Source organism: Ovis aries, chromosome 7, assembly GCF_016772045.2.
Source record: "Ovis aries strain OAR_USU_Benz2616 breed Rambouillet chromosome 7, ARS-UI_Ramb_v3.0, whole genome shotgun sequence".
NCBI classification, from domain to species: Eukaryota; Metazoa; Chordata; class Mammalia; order Artiodactyla; family Bovidae; genus Ovis; species Ovis aries.
In genome coordinates, this window is record NC_056060.1 from 20,001,161 (window position 1) to 20,017,005 (window position 15,845).

The 15,845-nt window shown below is 56.8% G+C and overlaps 2 protein-coding genes across 3 annotated transcripts in view; one reads left to right on the plus strand and one right to left on the minus strand.

The window, feature by feature from the left end:
- Positions 1-7,449, minus strand: part of HCN4 (hyperpolarization activated cyclic nucleotide gated potassium channel 4) — a 50,183-nt gene extending 42,734 nt beyond the window's left edge. Inside the window, exon 1 of the mRNA XM_027971573.3 lies at positions 6,115-7,449. Coding sequence (XP_027827374.2) covers positions 6,115-6,902 — 788 coding nt within the window. The 5' untranslated portion in view covers positions 6,903-7,449. The remainder of the gene's footprint in view (positions 1-6,114) is intronic.
- Positions 7,450-7,687: 238 nt separating this feature from the next.
- REC114 (REC114 meiotic recombination protein) overlaps positions 7,688-15,845 on the plus strand; it is a 183,228-nt gene continuing 175,070 nt past the window's right edge. The window contains exon 1 of one of the 2 annotated variants that reach the window (XM_042252146.2): positions 7,688-8,160. In XM_042252146.2, coding sequence (XP_042108080.1) covers positions 7,894-8,160 — 267 coding nt within the window. In that variant the 5' untranslated portion in view covers positions 7,688-7,893. The remainder of the gene's footprint in view (positions 8,161-15,845) is intronic. The other variant, XM_042252143.2, reaches the window with a different exon arrangement.

Below are 15,845 nucleotides of genomic sequence, written 5' to 3' on the forward strand. Positions count from 1 at the left end.
TCCAGGATCACAGATTTCCAGGGCCCTGGCAATGCTTTCTTGGTAAAGCCTGGCTGGCAGAGAACATCCTCTCTGAAGCCAAGGCAGTGCCCCTGGCCTCCCTGTGGCCCGCTCTGGCTGGGAAATGTGGATTCTTCAACATCCCCTGGGCCCAAGCAGGACCGCCTGGCCGGCCTCAGTAGCCCTCTATTAATTAGCAGCTGGCAGCAGCAGCTTCGTGAGAGCCTTGAGCCAAGAGGTATGTGTGCTGGAGCCGGCTGCCTCCTCAGTTACATGACAAGTCCCCTGGGGGACTGGGGCCAGACCTTCTGCTCCGGGTGAATTCCCCCATGGTGGCCAGTGTTGTGACAGGCACAAGGGCCAGTCAGGCTGCGATGACACTTGTCAGCCTCGTCATCGAGATGTAGATGGATGCTTACCAGGCTGGGCAGGGGCAGTGAGAAGTGACAGGCAAGTCCAGCTCAGTGGGGCCGCTAGGCATGGTCTGGGGTGGAGGAAGGGGCATTAAGCTTGAGACCCCCACTCCGAAGGTGCCAAGACCACTGCTCTCACTGACTGTGTCTGTCCTCCTCCCAGCCAGCCACCATCAGCTACCCCTCACACCAGCTCGCCTGCCTGGCACCTCTGGACTCCCTCACTGACAACATCTGTTCCTTCCCAGAAATCTCATTACAACACAGCAGTCACCATACTCCCTGCCCCTTCTCCAGCCGGCCATCCCTCCAGCCCTTTGAAGGGGCAAGAAGCTGTGAAAACAGTGGGATGGGATGGATTAATGAGGGCCCTCGGGCCACCTGGCCTCCTCCTGTTCATCCCAACAGCCAGCATCCGGGGCCGGCAGTGTCCAGGCAGTGATGCAGGAAGGGAGGGAGGCCTTGGATCTGACATCCCCAAGCCTGTGCCGACCTCTGTGGCTGCGGGCCACTCAACTCAGTTCACAGAACTCACTCTGCTGGTGTCCTAGAGGCCAAGAGGAGGAGAGAGTCTCTGGTCTCAAGAAACTCAGTTAGGGAGCCCAGGTTATGCATGGAACACACGCTCTGAACCTCAGTTCTCTCAGCATGGTTCTAGGCTGGGTACCAGCAGCCTTGGTTCACCTGCGCACTTATCAGGATGCAGAAGCTCAGACCCATCCCAGACCTAAAGAGTCAGAATTTGCATTTTAACAGACCCTTGGTGAGTAGGATGACAGGATGGCATGAGAACCACCGCACTGTAACCAACACAGAGCTCTATGCAAATGCCATGTGATGGGCAAGGAGGGGGAGATGGATGAGGGTGGCCACACTGGGCTGAGAGGGCATCCCAGAAGACCCCAGTGCCCTCAGACTGGGAGAGGAGGGCACATGGAAGGCAGGGGGCCCAGCACTGTGTGAGACAGCCCATTTGACTGCCCCAAAGCTTGGTGCTCACAGCAGCTAAGGGAACAAATGGGGCGGGGCCAGGCAGGAGAAAGGCCCCCAGCCTCATCTTGCAGCAGCCAGACACGGAATTGAAGCCTTGCAATGGGGAGAACCCAGAGGGTCCTGGCCCCTTGGCCCCATTGGGTTTCAGTGCACCCGACATCCCGGGAGCACCTCAGCCCTGCGCTGGATGCTGGCCTTTGCAGCGCGTCCTCCACCTGCCCGAGTCTTAGCAGGTTGAGCACGTCCTCGTCACTGGAGAATCCTGCTGCCCACTGGGCCCGCTGACAGCACCGCCCAGGCAGCTCACCTTGGAATTCCCCTCTGCACCAACGCCCTTCCCCCTCCCCTAGCACCACAGCAGCCTGCAGTGTCTTTTCTGGCTTTCCACACTGATAGCAGAAGCACGGTCCTGGACAAGACCCCCCCAGGAAGGCCCCAGAAAGCCCCACGCCCGGCATCCTGCTATTGCCTGCTTTCTCCTCACCACTGACCCGAACAACCCTTCCCATGGTTGAAAGGGAGAGAGACAGGCAGGGCACTGAGGAGGCAGACAAATCACTCATCCCCCAGCAGGGCACCTTTCCTCCTAAAGCATCTCCTCGCCCGTTTTCATTTGCATCCTGCAGGCAACGGAAAGCCTCAGGTTACAGAGGGCCCCAGCGAAGGCTCTGGGAGGCCAACCCCAGCCCCTCCCAGGCCAAGACTCTCTTTGGGGCTGGTCCAGAGTAGGGTTCACAGCCTAGATGGTTTTCAACTTAGGAGGGGTCCACAGACCCCAGAAACTGAGAGTGTTCATATCAAGTGTGTCTGGATACGTGTGTCTTTCTGGATAGAGACTCTATAGTTTCCAGCAGGTTCTCAGTTCTCTGATGCAGATCCAGAACCACTGGCCTGAACCAAGGACAGAGGCCCATCTGGTCTGCTCAGAACTAAGGGAAGGGAGCAGTGAGGCCAGGGTGGTGGGGCTCACCTTCGAATTTCTGTTCTCTCACAGTTCACCTTAACTCCACTGGGTGACCACAGCTGGACAACTGGTGTCCAGTTGCTTGGCCATAGGCAACAGGATTCCCATTTTTCTGGATGGAAAAACTGAGGCACAGGGACGGCTCATATACCAAGCAGGTGCCCCTAGCAGACAGGGCTAGGAATTGACATGAGGTGGGCAGCGGCAGTGCCTGGGCCATGGAGCAGCACAGAAAGTCAGTTTTAGGCCAGCTCAGGGACCTACCAGCCATTGGCCCAGTTTATGTGATTTTGGACCCAGCTGTTTCTGCCCCCAGGGACCCTCCAGGGCCTGCTGTTTCCTTCCTTTCTTCACAGTTTCAGAAAGCTTAGGCGAGGAGATGGAATGGGCAGGGGGATGAGAAGAGCCAAGTTTCTGCCTGTCTCCACTCTCAGAGCCAAGCTGGAGTTTGGGGCATAGGAGTAGCCCTAGAACTGACGTCCTACGTAGGGACTTCCCTCCAGCCCCCAAGGCCACACGCACAGCCCCAAGACATCTGCTCAGATACCTAGAGGTCACATACTCAGGACAACCCCCTCAGACTGACACGTGAAAGCCTAATTTCCGGGAGCAAAACCAGGTACATCTTCACTGGGGGGGCGAGCGGTCTCCCCACTCCTTTTCTCTCCTCTTGGGAAAACAAGATCACACAGATACTATTTTTTATTTGTTCCAGGTTCCTACCACCAAGCTAAGCTTCCAAGACATGGTTCATGTGGAAGGAAGGACCCACCCAGGACCCAAGGGCCCAACCAGCCTTGGGCAGGAGCCTGGGAAGCAAAGTCCCGAGGGGCTGCATGTTCTGGTCTCTTCCCTCACCAAACCCTAAATATGGGTTCAAAAGGCAAATGCGGAGTAGAAGGGGAGAGGAAGGGAGACAAGCATGGGGATAGCCAGGACACGGTGTGTGTGCATGTAGCGGGCGGTGTGGAGCAGAGGCAACCAAGAAAAGCCTGTTATCTACAGGGCCCAAGTTATGTGGGCCCTTCAGAGCGTAGCCAAGTCCAGCCCCAGGAAAAGGCATCCACCTTTTCTCCTCCAGGAAGAGGAGATGCCGGAAGCAGTCTGTGACGGCAAGCCCTGAACGCCAAACCACAAACTCAATCTATCATGGTTTGCTGGAAATTCTTTATTAAACCAATTCTGTTGGATCAATGCTTCCTGCCCGTCAAAATGATGAACAAATCCTCAACAGGCCTGAACAATGCTCGCAGAAGCTCTTGTGAAGCCTGAGCTGGATTGGCTCCACATAGAGGCCCAAGGCCAGTGACTGAAACTCAAGGCACTGAGGCTTGGGGTGCTGGGTTGACTGGGGCGGGTGGGGCAGGGTGGTGAGGCTGGGTTGAGCTGGTGGGTGTTCTCAGCCTGGAAGACTTGGCCATAATCCTTGCCTCTTTGACCTTGTGAAGATGAGACCAGCTGCTTTGTTCTAGAGGCATGATCACAACCCTTCCACACACACACACAGATAGTTTTTCTTGGATTTCTTCTCTTGCACCGCACCTAGCATCAGGCTGCACACAGAAGGTGTATACTTGCTGCTACCATTTCCTGTTGCTTGTTGCACAAACCCAAATTCAAAGCCCAGTCTGACCCTTTTTCGGTTGCCCATTTAACAATCCCATTGCAGCCACACCTCCCTATCCCTACCACCCTCTTCACCATGTCCCAGGTGGCCTGCGGTTAGTAGGAGATTCTGCAGCAAGAGGACTGCAGACAGACATGCCAAGATAGGCAGAGTTCGATCAGGAAGGCAGGGGAGGTTGCATAGATGCAGTCAGCCTGGCCCCAACCCTTCAGCATCCCGGGGAAGGGGCATCTGGGAGGGTAAAAGCCAGCTCCCAGAAGGTGCTCCATTAATGCCTGTTGTCAGCAGAAGCTAGGCATTCCTGGGGTTGGTCCCTAGCAGTCTCCCATCCCAGGCAATGAGGTTGGTGGTGAGAAATCTGAACAGAGGCTTTCAGACAACAAAGACAGCAGGGAGCCAAGCAAGGGAAGGAAGGTTGATATTGACAGGGCCTACCTGCCAGCACCACCAGGGAGTTCAGAGACAGGAGGAGCCCAGGACACCCCCCCACCCCGGGAGGGGGGGAATACAGGAGACAACAGCGCCTTCCCATGCCTCCCCTAGCTCAGGCTGGGATCCTCAGGTTCCAGTATTGACCTGAGAGGAGGTCACACTTTAAGAAACTGGTATAGGGAAGCATCCACAGTTCCTCATGGAGGGTCTCCCATCAGCTCACACATCAGCTCATTGAGGACTGCAGCTGTTTGTTTAGTCTGTCCTCTGAATGCCCATGCCCTCTGGGAACAGGAATCTTGGATATTAGGGTTAGGTAGAGTGATCCCTCAAAATAGGAAAAGGCAGGGGCCCTCCATTCACCACCTATTTTAAGCCGTTGAGTGTTGCCTGACTGGTCATTCCTAGCACAAGAAATCTCTCTCATTGGATGGAAAACGGCTTTGCTCTCATTACAAACCTAGCTTCCCTGGAGTTTGCAAAGAGGGCTCTGCGTTGGCAAAATGTTCATTTATATTGGCAGGCAAGCAGCGAAGGCAGGGAAGAGAGTTAAATAGGGGGCAGGGCCCCCAGAGAGAGAGAGAGAGAGAGAGAGAGAGAGAGAGAGAGAGAGAGAGAGAAAGAGAGAGAGAAAGAGAGAGAGAGAATGAATTAAACCCACCTCAAAAGAGTGAATGTTTTCCAGACCCTCACTTCAATGCTGTGTATCAGGAAACCCCAGGGAGGCCCCAAGATCTTGATGAGTGTAGGGGCATCGCTGGTTCTAACTTCAGAGAAAATCATCAATCTCTCTTTTTGCACAGTACCCCCACAGGCCCAGAGTGGTATCTGCTCCTCAGCGGCATCTACTCTGGTGATGAGGAGGGGGCGGGGTTCCTCTCCCTGACTGGTAGTCACACCGTTTAGGAAACCATAGCTGACCCATGAAAGACCTAGCAGATGCTGCAGCTTGGACCACTGGGGTGAGAATGGGGCACAGGGCAACTGCTCGTCAGTCAGGACACCAGGCATCTTCACTGACCACGACAAGCAAGGTCATGCTGCCCTGCTCATCTGGATGCCAGCTGCCCAGGGTGCCTGTTCCTGGCCCACTACTTGGCATGAGGGGCTGGGCCCAGGGCTAAGGTAGGTGCAGAAGGCTTTTACCCTGGACCTGAGGCCCCAGTGACCTCAGTCTCCCTGGAGCTCCTCCCCAGTTGCAGCTTCCCAGGACACCAGAAGGCAGATAATAATGCCTGGGGTCAGCGACCAACGAGCTGGCCCAGCTGCCAAAAGGTCAGTCTCTCTCTTCCGGGCCCTGCTCTGCAGGCTGAAAGACCTGGAGCAGACTTGGGGATGTCCACCCCGACTCTGCAGCCCAGAAGAGGGAGGCGGGATGTGGGGCTTAAGGCGGCAGAGCCTCATCGTGGCTGCGGGCAGGGCTAGGCCAGGCTCAGAACACCTTTTCAGCTTGCCTCTAATGCGGCCGAGACCCGGAGAGGATGAGGTTGGGAGGCTGGAGCACAGAGGAAAGTTCTCAGCGCGGTGCAAGAGGAGGTCTGGGGGTGTCTCGGAGCCTCGAGGTGCCCCAAGCTCCCAGCGCGAGGAAGGAAAGTTAACTCTGGCTGAGAGGCAGGGCCGAGAAGACAGGAAGCATGCCTGCGACCGCTCAGAGAACCCACAGGACCGTCGCCGGGCCCCCTTACCTGAAGTCGCTGTAGGGGTGGATAATCCAAAACCCGGCGGACTTAACCCTCTCCTGCTCGCGTTCTACCGCCTTCTGACTGCCGAACATTCTCAGGGAGAATTTGTTGACCCCGGGCTGGAGCATGGCCCCGAACTGGCGCTGCATGAAGCCGGCCTGGCCCAGGCGCACCTCGGCCTCAGGGAGGATCTGGTCTCCAGCGGCCGCGCCTCCCTCCACTTTGATCGCGGTGTCCACCGAGGGCTGCTCGCAGGAGGCGGGGACCGGCTGCGGCGGCTGCTGGGGCGGCGGCGGCGGCGAGGCTGCAGGTTGCGCCGAGGCGCCGGAGCGCTCGGGTTCGGCCGCCAGGCCCGGGGGCGTCCTGTCCTCACCGGGGGACGCGTCGCCCTCGGCGATGAGCCGCCGCTCCTCCGCGGAGTCATGCAGGTGCCCGTGACTGCTGCCGCCCCCCACTCCCGCGCCGCCGCCGCCCCGGCTGCCGAGCGATGCCAGGCTCCCGCGGAAGCGCCTGCAGTCGCCGTTCGTGCTGGACTTGCCCGCGCCGCGGGCTGACCCCTCGCCGTCTGCCGCCCCGTGGGCCGCGCCCCGGGGCTCCGTGCTGCCCGCGGCAGCCGAGGGTGAAGGCGAAGGCAGCGGCCGCAGCCGGATGCTCCTGCGGCTGGGGTCCTGGCGGCCCCCAGCCCCCTCCTCCTCGGCGTCCTCTTCCTCGTCCATGATCCACGCCTTGGCCCCCACCTGCTGCGGAAGGCTGTAGAGTCGCTTGCGCATGGACGGCGGCAGCTTGTCCATGGCTCCAGGGGCCGGGGCGCGAACCGGGCCAGGGGCAGGGGCGCGGGTGCGGCGCCGCGGACCGGCTCCAGCTCCTCCCGCCGGTCAGTCCGCCCGCAGGGACGCGTCCTTCGCCGCCGGCGCCAGCCGCCTCAGGCGCCCATGCCAGGCAGGCTGTGAGCGGCGGGGAGGCTCCTAGTCCGGCTTCGGGTCCCGGGGCTCTCCGCGCTGCGCCTCCTCCTGGGTCCGGCTGGGCGCGGGGACCCCGCTCTCCCTCCCTCCCTCCCTCACTCCCGCGGTCAGGGGCGCGGCGCGCGGCCGGGCTCGAGGCGCCCCGCCCCCGCGGGGAACAATGGGCGCGGGTTGAAACGGAGCTGCAGCCGCGGCGCTCGGAAAACCGCTCCGGAGCGCAGAGCGCACGGCCAGCGCTCCTCTGGGGCGTGTGTCCCGCGGGCAGGCGGGCTGTCTGTCTGTTCCGCCGCCCGGGCTTTGTGGCCAGCTGCTCGCGAGCTCGCCTCGCTTCCTCTGGCCGAGCCCGGCCAACACGTCCCGGGGCTCCCGCTGCAGCCGAGCGGAGCCCAGCGGCCCGCCGGGCTTACATCAGCGGCCGCCTCCCCCGGAGCGCCCTCCGGCAGCCCTCGGCTCCCGCGCCCCGGAATATTCATGAAGCCGCCGCAGCTCGCGGGTTGCCATAGGAGCGGCTCCCGCAGCCCGGCCTGCCTACCTGGGCTTCTTAAAGGGGCAGTGGCGCGCGGGCCAGGGGCAGGGAGGGGGGCGGAGGCGGGCCCGGCGCGGGGAGCTGGGTGGACCCTTGCCGGACCTTAGGGGCTGAGGTGAGAGACGACCTTAATCCTCAACCCTCGAGTGTCTTTCCTTGGCCTAAGGCTGGGAGCGCGCCCAAACCCAGGGCTCGGGCTTGGGTTGCTAATTCCCCACCCCAAGATAGGGGGGTGGGGCGGGGTTTCCCGATCTCTCCTTCTCTGAGCTCCGGGCTCGCCTCTCCCCCGCGGTTATGCTTTTCAGCTGGGTCTCCGACCCTCCTCCCGGGAGGCGGGCCGTCTGTTTGCGGAGTCCCGGGCCTTCCCGCAGCGCGCCTGGAGAGGGGGTTTCCGGGAAATGCACTGCGTCGGGGCTGCTCCCGGGGTTTTCCTGTGATACGGGCGGGGGCGAATCCCCCGCTGGTCTTTCCCCTGCGGAGCCTCGCGGCGACCCGGCCAGGAGGGCGTGGGGGAAACTCCAGGAGGCACAGGGCGCGCGGGTGCGACCCAAGCCCTTCGAGGTAAGACTTCGAGGAAATGCGCCTGCAGCAGTCACGGATGCGGGGTCGGATCACGCACTCCGGGGTGCTTCCGATGCGGGTTTCCGAGACTAGCTGGCTGCAGAGGGGAGCCAGCAAGCGGGCTCTCCTGGGCGACCTGGCATTCCGGGACTTGCTGTGGACCTCCTTCTCCCTGGGCTCTCCTGCAAACTGTGGCACCCCAACGCTAGGGGAGTTCCTGCTCCACCCAGGCCCCCTACCCCTGAGCAGCTGCACAGCCCCCACTCCCTTTGAGTCCGCTCCCCACCCCCACCCCCAGGCCCGCCGGCGATCCAGCTGTGCACTCTCTCCGTGCTTATCTCTCTCCGTGCAGTCTCCGGGCTTATGGACAAATCCCACCAGCTCTGCCAGAGACACAGCGGTTCTCCTCTCCAGCACTCTAAGAGAGCCTGACACCCTGACCGCCATCCTCACAAGCCGGGCTGGCCAGACCCTCCCCCCGGGGTGGGGGGCTGCCGAGATGGCCCAGGGGTTACTTAGACCCTGTCAGGGCCAACGCGCCAGATTAGCTCAGAGATGAGATGGGAAGGGGTTGGCAGGGGAAGGCTGGAGTTCGTGTTAATGCTGAAGTGGATTCTCAGCACTGACAGGGGGAAGACAAAAAGGTCCCCCAGCCCTGCCACCTCTCTAAAGAATAACATCAAGTTTTTCTTCAAAGAATTTTTAATTCTCATTCTCAGCCCACTTGTGACCATCTCTCACACCCCATTCAGAGCAGAAATCTTCTGCAATCTGGCAGAAGCTTTTCTGCCCTCTACCCACTGGACTACAGGACCTCCCGGGGGAGAGGGAAGGACTGGGGTGATGACATCACTGCTTGCTGGCATTTCTACTTTTGAGCGGTTCTGAGCTGCCAGTTCTCTGCACAGATGCTGGGAGGCCTAATCCCTGAATGTCCTTGGGTCTCCTTGAGGAGGAGTGTTTTTATCCAGTGGTGAGCCCTGCCTGCCCTGGTGCGCCATTTAACTCACTTCTTTGGGTATCTGTGTCACCCGGGAGTTAGGCTGCCCTACCCCAGCTTTAGGAAGTCAACCCAAACCAGCTCCCCAGTGATCCATGGCAGGGACATCTGCTCATCTAGGAAGCCCCTTCCAGACCACCCAAACCTTGGCCATGTCCCTGCTTTGGGGTCCCATGGCCCAGGAGCTCCCATCAGCCTGACTGTTGATTACACAATGCAGTCCGTGTCCCTTTCAGGACTGAGCTCCGTAGGGGGAGGACAGGTCAGACTCATCTTGGGGAACTCAGCACCAATTCAGAGTGGTGGTGGTGGTGGAGGGGGCAAAGAGCAGATCCATAATGTCAACTCAACACATGAGTGAGGGACCCTGGAAGTTAGTTAATGTCACTGAAGGGGCTCTGTGTAGTAGATGGTGGATTCAACCAGGGTTCTGCTTCCTGGCACACTGGCATCACAGGCTGGCCAGGAGTCAGGGCCCCTTAATTCCCCCCTATCTAGCACCTCCCCTCCCCTCAGTTTAATTAATACCACCCATTCAGGACTGTCTAGGACTACCCTTGGGTGAAGAAATGACTGTTTATTAAAGCAAGTTCATGGAAACCCCTTGTGAAGCCTAGTCTCCTCTCTGTGAAAACTGTAATAGAGGATAGGTGTGCATGCCAGCAATCTGAGGGAATTAGGAGGGGGAGACCCAGGTCTTGCCCTTGATGGGCTCCATGTCGTGGAGAATCTACATTCATGTTCAAGAAAGAGGAGAAAACGCAAGACAAAAAAGAAGTGTGTGCTAAAGCATGCCTTGACCAATGAGATTTGAGGAGGGGTACTTCACTGAGGCTTGGAGGTAGCTAGGGAGCACTTCCTGGAGGAGGTGTCAAATTTGGTGAGAGATCAGCACTTTACAGCTTACACTTCATTTATTAAACCACATGAAATTTTTGTGGGCCAAATATGGTCAAAACTTTCCAGCTTCACAAAGCTCAGCCTATCATTCGTACTCCCATTTGCAACCCAGAAAACTAAAGCCCAGAGACTTAAGTGACTTGCTAAACATCCCACAGCAAGAATATGATGGAACTGGAGCCCCACCTGAGGCTCTACAGGTCAGCCTCTTCTCTGCTGACCAGGTGACTCACACAGATGGGGTGGGGGCAGGGCCAGGTACAGGAGGGAGAGGCAGGTCTGAGTCTCATGTGGCTAAAGCGGACAGCAAGTAAAGAATGGAGCCCCCACGTCTTTAGTCTCCCCCCTGCTTCACTCAGGTCTCACACAGTTTCCAGGCAGTTTCCAGCACTGCCTAGAAAGCCTGACATCTGCTCTGCACTGATCTGGTAACACAATACACAAGATCTGGGGACCCCAGCAAGGGGAAGGCCCTACCTCTGGACTGAGATAAGGAGGAGATCTGTGACTCTCCACTGCAGTGGAGAACTGAGTACCTCTGGGAGACAGATGTGTACCCTGCCAGGCTGCAGGGGGCCTGGGTATTCCCAGAATGCAAACCCAGAAAAGATCTGGGTCCAAGAGAGCATGGGCTGGGGAGAATAGACTTCCTTCCCTGGAAGGAATGCTGAATATCAGAAGACCTGCTGGTGATACGGTGGGGATGTAGCTGACTATTACATACCAGTCTCAGATCAGTGCCACAATAGTGGCAATCTGCATGGGCAGAGGGGAATGGAAAATTCTGGAAGTTTATTTGCTCACGGTCTGAGGGCATTGCTCTTGCTTAAAGGGGCAGCTCTGGGATAGGGCAGTGGCTCCCACACTGTGTAATGCCAAGGTTTTGGGCAGTTCTGCTTGAAATTTAACCAGAAAAAGAGAGAACAATGTAGGATTTTTAGGGTAAGGTTGCCAACATCCTTTCTTAGAAAGCTGTCTTTATCCTACTGTTATATCCTTGTTGCATCTTCTGTGTTAAAATGCGACGTTATGAAATCATAGTGCTGGGAGAGGGTATTTCTCACGTCCCTGGCTAAATAAAAAGTTGGCATAGGATTTTGTGTTTGTTCCCCAGAATCATTTTTGAAATGTTATTCATCTGTGGATTCCAAAAGCCTGGAAGCCCCTGCTATAAACAATAGAGCGTGAGACCAGGAAACAGAAGCTATAGAATGAAATACTGTCATTTACTGCCCATGTATTCCTCAGTCTTCCTTGTGTGTAAGATGGGTTTAATGATATGTACTTCCTGGATCCCTGGTGGTTCAGTGGTTAAGACTCTGCACTTCCATGGCAGGGGGCTCAGGTTCAGTCCCTGGTCAGGGAATTACGATCCTGCATGCTGCGTGGCATGGCCAAAAAGGAAAAAAAAGAAAAAATGACGTGGCTCTCCTAAATTATTTTGAAAACTACATGAGAAAACAAATGCAGTGGGCATGGCTTCTCAAGTGTGGTCTGTTCTTAATAAACACTGAGTGATGGGATGTTGAATGAAACCTGTGTTAGCCAAAAGAGGGGGAGACACTTGGCCTTAGGAATTCAATTTAGGTCATCTTAAAAATTGCTATTGGGATGAAAGGGATGCCTTGCTATACAGATTGCTTTTTCTGAATTCTCCATCCTTGATATGTCCTGGCCAGGTGTCCAGAAGGCAGGCTTTCTTCTCTCTGGGGTAGGCACTTTTTTAGGTGGGATCAGAGGGAACTGACTCAGAGGTCACACCCTTGAGCCTGTGCTCGAGACCATGCCCCCAATACATGTACGACTTCATCTTTCTGTTTATCACAGATACCATTCTGCCCGTGCACCTTCTGCTGTCCTCTGAAGCAGGTCTGCACTGTGGGCTGGATCAGAGATGTATCCACTTCCTACTGAGAGTCCTGATCTGGGGACTAGGCCCCTGAGAACCCATTGTATTCCTTCAGGTTTTTTATCTTCAGGCTTCCTGATGAAGAAATGGGAAGGCGGGGTAGGACACACAGGGAGCTGGCCAACTGGTTGTACATGTATGGAGAGAAAAAGTCAATCACTCAGTCTTGACCAAGCCCTTGGGTGTCCACCCCTGACCACAGCCACAACATGGATGGAGGCCAAGAAGGCAGAAAGATTCCCTAGCTTGGGCAGTTCCTAGTCTGGTTGAAGCAAAGAAAGGCTATCCCACCCAGAGGTTTGCAATCAAGGATCAGAGTAAGTGGTTCAGAAGCTCAGAGCAATGGTGCTCCTGAGCATGTATGGTCCAGGTAGGCTTCCTGGAGGAGGTGGAAAGTAAGACCAAGTTTTCTAGTAGGATTTTCTACTGGTGTATTTCCCCTAAGAAAGGGGGAAATAGTAAGTGGAGCAGCCTGGTAGGGGTGAGGCCTCTCTCAGTGGGGTAAACAAGGCAGGGCTAGAGTAAAGATCTAGTTTAAGGGGTCACTAACCTGTTATCCTAAGCTTGTATTAGGAGAAAGTCTGCTGTCCCCATAGAAAAAGGGTATTGAGTCCTTCCAATCCCCTCTTCCCAACAACCTCCCCCAGGGGCCCCATGCCCACCCTTTCCCAATGATATTAAGGCACTAGTGAAAGATAGCCTCCTGCCAAGTTCAACTTCCTATTGGCCTTGCCAACTGCTTTCTTCTCAGCTCTGCCTGGTTTCTGTAGGATCTGGGAGTGTGAACTATTCTATTGTCCTCTTCTCCACCCCTGCCTCTGTGCAGGACCCCACCTGGGAGTGCCCGGTGCCCAGCTGAGCCCAGAGGCCTTTCATCTGCAGGCCAGCCCCAGCTCCTTATCCTGCACTCCCAGCTGTTCCCCCAGTACTCTGCCAGAGCCCTGGCCGGGACACCAGGCCCCTCTCCTCCCAGGGAGGCAGAAGAAAGATGTGCTGACAGCTCAGCCAGGCCTGGACTGTGTCTCTGTGTCCTGCTGGGGCTCCAGGGCGTCTGGGCCACCTGGACTCAGAGCCTGGCTGGAGAGTGAGGCACTTGGGGTGGGAGGAGGCCCCTGAGGTGCCGGCTGAGCCGAGCTGCCAAGAAGTAAGTACTAGAGATTCCTCTGCCCTATGTCTGGAATTCACAATCTATCAGGGCTGAAGTGAGTTTAGACAGGGGCCCTGGCGGTGGTTTCAGCAGCCGGGGCAGGAGGTGTCAGGGAGGGAAGGAAGAGACAGGATGGCCTGGGAGAGGGGGAAGAGTATGGGCAAATGGGGCAAGATGGAAGGGGTAGTGAGGAGATCTGGGAAGGTGGCGCTCACCCGGGAACATGAGGTGGCCCAGGGAGTGGGCTCATCGCCCTCCACAAGCACTGGGCTCCCCACTCCCAAGCTCTGCTTGTGCCATCCTCCCTGACATGCCCTCTGTCCCCTCCCCATGCCTCTGCATGTTCTTCTCCCGATTTCATGTCACTCCTTTCATTTGTTCGGTCACCCACCGGTTTATTTATCTAGCCCAATGTAGAGAACCTCCTATATGATGCTAGAAGGTCCAGCCCCTGAGCTCCAGGCACCTCCGCTGTGGAAGGAATAAGACAGATACAGAAACTCCCATCTGGAAGCCAGGGACGGGGGTCATGTGATGTGGACAAGTGGCTGGAGAGCAGAGGAAGGAGGGGGAAGGGCATAGAGGAGGGGAACAGGGCAGACGGTCATGTTTGAATTGGTCTCTGAAGAAGGCATGTGTGGTTTGGAAGAGTGGAGGCAGAGTGGTGGGTGCACCAGGCACCGGGACCCAGTGCACTGGGCTGGGTCTGGAGACCTCAGCCCTGGCATTGGGGAGCAGTGAGCAGCACGGTGGGTTCATTCTGGAGGCAAACAGAGGCGACTGGAACCAATTCAAGACAAGCCAGGACTTTGGGCGTGACCTTCAAGTTGTGCCCTGGGAGCCCAGCCGTGTGCTCAGCTCTGCAGTGAGGGAATGAGAAAAGAATCAGACAGTCTTTGCTCTTGGGAGCTCACAGTGGGATTGCAGAGACTGAAGGAAAACCACAAAACCATTTAGTCATCCTCCCAGAGACAGAGGCATGGACCCCCACCCCCCACCCCTGGGTGCAGGGAATGTGCCACAGCCAGGGCCAGGAGGCTGGTGGGGAGATCTGCTCTCCAGCTCCCTGCAAAGCACATCTTTTGTATGAGCCCCACGGCCCAGCCTCCCTCCCACAAACCCTGCACGTCAGGATAACCTGCTATTACATGAGCCTTCTGCTGGACGCCTTCCAGGAAGAGACAGTTCCACTGTGTAATGAAAGCTGTGCCCCACAGACTACCCTGCAGGGTCTAGAGCAGAGTCAGAGTCAGGGAGAGGGTGATGGAGACTGCGACAGAGACTGATGGGAGCTATCATAGACACTGTGAGAAGACTGTGACAGAGACTATGACAGCGGCTGTGACTGGGGTTGTGACAGAGGCTGTAATAGACACTTTGACAGCTGCTGTGACAGAGACTGACGGGGGCTGTGACAGAGACTATGACACAAAGTGTAATAGAGACTATGACAGGGGCTGTGACAGAGGCTATGACATAAAGTGTAATAGAGACTGACAGAGACTATGACACAAGGTGTAATAGAGACAATGACAGGGGCTGTGACAGAGGCTATGACACAAGGTGTAATAGAGACAATGATGGGGCTGTGACAGAGACTATCACACATGGTGTAGTAGAGACTATGACAGGGCTGTGACAGGGGCTATGACAGAAGCTGTGACAGAGACTGATGGGGCTGTGACAGAAACAATGACAGAGGCTGTAATAGAGACTGTGGCAGGGCTATGACAGGGGCTGTGATAGAGACTATGACCAAGTCTATGATAGGAGTCGTGCCAGGAGCTGTGATAGAGGCCTTGTGACAGGGACTTTGATGGGCTGTGCAAGGGCTGTCACAGAGGCTGTGGCAGAAGTTGGACAGGAATTGTAATGAGCTGTGTCAGAGGCTGTGACAGAGGCAGTAACAGGCTCTGACAAGGGACTGTGACAGGAGCTATGACAGAGGCTGTGATAGAGATTGCGTCGGGGCTGTGATAGACACTGTAACGGAAACTATGACGGAGGCTGTGAGGCTGGCAGGAACTATGACAGACGCTGTGGTAGAGGCTGTGACAGGACTGTGATGGAGACTGTGTCAAAGGCTGTGACACCATGACAGATGTTGTGACAGGGTCTGACACAGGAACTGTGACAGGGACTAGGCCGGGACCGAGACGGAAGTGTGACTGTCTGGAGCCACAGTCAGAGTTGGGACAACAGTTCCTGGAGCCCAGGCCCACACTCCCACGGCCGACGGCGCAGTTGGCGGTGACAGCAGCAACACTGCAAACACACAGGCCCAGCCAGGCCCAGGCGTCTGTGGAGCCGCCAACAGGCTGAAGCTGCCACAGGAAGAGCGCGAGAGGGAGGTGAGCGAGGCCGATTTCCACCAACTCTTCCGAGCGTCCCTGTTCGTCCTTCCAGGTGCAAGTTTCTGGGTTGCAGTTTCCTTACTACGCCGGCCTTGGGGAGAATCAGCTCGCAGGGTGAGACAGGGGATAATGTGGACTGACCGAGGGGCCCTGCGAGACTTCGAGTTAGTGCAAGGGGTCCCTGAATCTCCATGGCCTCCCCAGGCACAGCCTGCTGACTGAATAAGAAATGTGCCTTCCATGGATATGAACAACCATTTCTCCCGTGTGTGGGTGCTAGTGTGATGAGTAAAACAGAAATGTGTTTTAAAGCATAACTGAATTCATAGTCATGATAACTAACATTTAAAGAGTGCCAGGCGCTGCGCCAAATAC